Consider the following 4205-nt stretch of genomic DNA (forward strand, 5'->3'; position numbering starts at 1 on the left):
GGCAGATGAGCGCTGCCTGCCCTACCTCCCACTCTGCAGCCTCGGCAGATGAGCGCTGCCTGTCCTACCTCCCACTCTGCAGCCTCGGCAGAGCCTATGGCCAAGGCTTTCATCTTCAATCGCAGGCAGAAAAAAGCCTCTGCACATTTATGGAAAGTCACTAGCTGGCTGGGGAGACAGGAAATAGGGAGGCTTACGATGGTCTAGGAATTAACATGGGGAAATGCCTGGTATTTAAAGAAGTCTTCCAAAATCTCACTGTCCAATGTTGAAGCCTTTCTTAAGAGATTTTTTTTTTCTCCTATTTGATTGGTCTCCCAAAGCTCCCTTCTCTTTCTATCAGGTTCATTTATTTCCCATCCCTTCCAGTCAGTAATCAAGTAAACCACACCAGGAGAAACACTTGCTGATAATTTCAAGTATCAGTTACTGTGTATCAGTCATTCCAGTGGTGCTCTCTTGGGGCTGATCTGCACTGTGAATGAATGACATTTTGTTTTGTTGGAAATGGGGTTTTTGGCTCTACTGTCTCACATCCTAGGTCCAGGATTACAAGTGTACTGCTTCCCACACAGCGACAACAAATGCTGAATGGTGGGACTGTGGGCCCTGCTTCAGGGAACCGCTCTGAACAGAACTGTGCTGCTGTCTTTCTAATGGCGTCACAGAGCTGATCTTCTACTATACCGAAGGTTACATTGTTGAACAGAACAGCAGGTAGGGAACAGTTAAGTACAGAAACTGTTAATGACTTCTTTTTCTTTCTTTTTGAGCAAATCCTTACTATCTCAGGCGTCACTGAACTCTAAAATGCCCAGTAATGCAGGACAACAGCCGTGACCAGGCTGAGATTCAGTTTTATCTACAGAAGAGAGAAGGACAGAGCGGGACAAGCACGGATGCCAATGGGAAAGCACAGGCCTCTGGCACTCCACCACTGACAGCGAGGCCCTCTCTCCCAAGTGCATGTAACACCTGTCATGCTCCCTTCTGTCTTCAGACCCCACCAGCCTAGTGGACAGTATTCAACAAGTATATCTTAAACAGAATTAACATTGATCTAGGCCTTCTTTGACACATATAGGATCCTGCCAGATCTGCTAAGGTCCTGACCAGACAAACCTCAGGAGTATGTCAAAACAGTGGTGTGTACTAAGGAATTGAGCTGAGAAGTCCCACATTCTCTCAGCTTCTGGACTTACCCTGATACATCACAGGAATAGTACCAGTGAAGTTCAGCAGGTCTTTTTGGGAAGTATCTTTGAAAACTAGAAGAAAAAGTTTCAAAATGTCAGTGAGAAGAGAGAACAGCAATCAATATGTGTGACTGCACATATAAGTTATGCAAAAATAAATAAAGAAGTAAGAAAGAGGCGTAAAAACATAAAACTTGGACACTGAAATCCAAGTTCAAAGGCCACCTTCCCCTCTTTAGAGGCATGTTCCTTGCCAGGCGTGGTGTCCTACACTTGTAACCCCAGCACTTGAGAGGCAGAGATGGAACTGCCATGGGCTCAAAGTCAGCTTAGCCAGGGGTACATACTGATCCTGCTTCAAGTGCTGGAGTATAGCTCATCTGGTAGAATATTTGGGTAGTAATCATGAAGACCTGGCTTCAACCTCCATCACCAAAGAAAACAGAGCGAAGGTGCCTGCCCGTGATCCCAACACTCAGGAGATGGAGGCTGGGGATCAGAAGTTCAAGGCTATCCCTGGCTACATGGCAAGTTTTGAGATTAAAAAAGAAAAGAAACATAATTTGGAAGCTCTTCAGACCAAATAATCAGTAATCCAAATAATGCAGCAAGGACTAGAGGATGCTACCCGTACCATAGGTGTCCATGGAATATCTGAAGTGCGGGAAAAACATGTTCACATTCTTCAGCTCTTCTACCGTCAGATCCCTGAACTTGTACTGAAATGAGAGGAGCAAGTAAGGAATGAAAATTTAAGTGTGAACAAGACTAACGCCTGCTGGATGCCAAGCCCAGGGCAGGACTTTACCACTGTGAGGGTCGCAAGTATTTGGCTCATTATTAATCTGAGACAGGCTCTCTCTTTAGAGTTCAGGCTGGCCTCAAGCTGGCCATCTCCCTGTCTCAGCCACCCAAAGGTTATGAATGTAGGTGTCCACCACCAAGTCTTTCCAATCTGCTCTTTGGAAACCATGGTGCTAAGGAGTAAGCAGAATTTACAACTGCTCTATTTTATAAAATAAAATCTAGAGAATCCACGAAATTTGCTAAGTCAGACACCAAGTAAAGTAGTAAACCCCAAGCTTAACCCAAGACCTATGCCTTGATTAGTTAAGTCTATATGTCTCCAAATACCCCGGAAGCCTATGGGATACACCGCTCATCACTACTGAACATCTACTTTAACAAAAAAAAAAGTGTAATTGCATTTTAATGTATTGATTTAATGTAGTTCTATATGTGTGGGTGGACATATGGAGGGCAGAGGACAACTCGCAGGAGTTGGTTCCTTCCTGCCGCCATTCAGGACCAAAGTCAAGGCTGCCACGCTTATGGCAGGGTCTAACCAAGCTGTCCGTCCCCAACTCTCTTCGGAATGCCTCCGTCACCAGAGACATCTTGACTTTCCCTCCCACCTCTAGTCCTGTATGCTGGGTTTCAAGAGGAAACGAAATACCAGCAAGAGTTTGCTACAAGTAGATGAACTGCCCTCACTGCCTTTCTTTGTGGCCCTGCAGACAACATCATGTAACTTCTTTCAACTCATTTTCTTCCCTGCAAAGAGAAATAATACCCACTCCCTAGACTTGCAATGAGGATTAAATGAAAGGAAGGAAATCTATCAACATCCTGGAAATAGAATAAAGATACATGGGAAAAGCTTCAGAAAGGTACAAAAGTGATGTTGAAAACATAACACTGGGAAGAAATAAAATGGAAAGTTGTTTTAAATGGGAAAATACCCTGTGTTTGTGGATCTAAAACATCAAGATAGTAATATTTCCCAAAAGATTCAGCAAAATCCCTGAGTGAAACTTCAGCTGAGCTTTTTGTCTGCTTGTTTTGGTGTGTGTGTGTGTGTGTGTGTGTGTGTTTTGTTTTGAGACAGGGTTTCTACATCTAACAGCTCTGGTTATCCTGGAACTAACTTTGTAGACCAGGATGGCTCCAAACTCACAGAGATCCTCCTGCCTCTGCCTCCCCGAGTGCTGGGATTAAAGACATGCACCACCACTGCCCAGCCAACTGAGTTTTTAAATAAAAGTCTGAAAATTGGGCTGGAGATGTAGCTGAATGATAAAGCATTTGCTTATCATCTCTAGGAGGCCTAGTTTCTGTCTGAAACACACACACACACACACACACACACATCTCAACTCCAAGCTTCAACTAACATGGAACAGCTATCTTAGAACAGTTAAAATAATCTTGAAAGTGAACAAAAAAGGTTGGTGGGATCACCACATCATCAAGATATAAGCCATAGTCATAATGAGACAATAGCAGGTGCTGGAGAGGATACAGGGCAATCAAAACTCCCCTATACCTGTCTGCACTGCTATAGGGAAGATACAGCTACACTCGAAAACAGAGATGCTCAAGTCAGGTGCATTGGAATATGCCTTGGATCCCAGCACTTGGGAGGCAGAGCACGAAGATCATGGTGAGTTTGAGCCAGCTTAGTTTACATAAAGAGTTCCAGGATAGCCTGGGTTACATGATGAAACCCTGTCAAAACCCAAAACAAACAGGTATACAGGCTGGCGAGATGATTAAGAGTATTTGCCAATACTTCTTCCATAAGGCCTGGGCTTCAGTTCCCAGCACCCACATTAAATAGCCCAAACCTCCTATACTTCATGTTCAGGGGTTCTGATACCCTCTTTGGCCTCCTACAAGCACCCACACACAGCAAGTAGTATATATACAAGCACACACATACACATAAGTAAAAATAAAGATAAACCTTTTTAAATAAGGAATGAGGAGCTGGAGAGATGGCTCAGAGGTTAAGAAGAGCATGGGCTTCTCTTCCAGAGGTCCTGAGTTCAATTCCCAGCATCCACATGGTGGCTCACAACCATCTGTACTGAGATCTGGTGTCCTCTTCTGGTGTATCTCTACATAATAAAGAAAATTTAGCCGGGCGGTGGTGGCACACGCCTTTAATCCCAGCACTCGGGAGGCAGAGGCAGGCGGATCTCTGTGAGTTCGAGGCCAGCCTGGTCT

General features: G+C 44.5%; 1 protein-coding gene across 2 annotated transcripts in view; it reads right to left on the minus strand.

The window, feature by feature from the left end:
- The window catches only part of Uevld (UEV and lactate/malate dehyrogenase domains), a 35903-nt gene that overhangs the window by 30340 nt on the left and 1358 nt on the right, over positions 1-4205 (minus strand). For both annotated transcript variants that reach the window (XM_013350253.2, XM_005357841.2), the window contains exons 2-3: positions 1831-1915; positions 1203-1268 (exon numbers count right to left, since the gene is read on the minus strand). In XM_013350253.2, the coding sequence (XP_013205707.1) occupies positions 1203-1268; positions 1831-1915 (151 nt within the window). The remainder of the gene's footprint in view (positions 1-1202; positions 1269-1830; positions 1916-4205) is intronic.

Source organism: Microtus ochrogaster, chromosome 22 (genome assembly GCF_000317375.1).
Source record: "Microtus ochrogaster isolate Prairie Vole_2 chromosome 22, MicOch1.0, whole genome shotgun sequence".
NCBI classification, from domain to species: Eukaryota; Metazoa; Chordata; class Mammalia; order Rodentia; family Cricetidae; genus Microtus; species Microtus ochrogaster.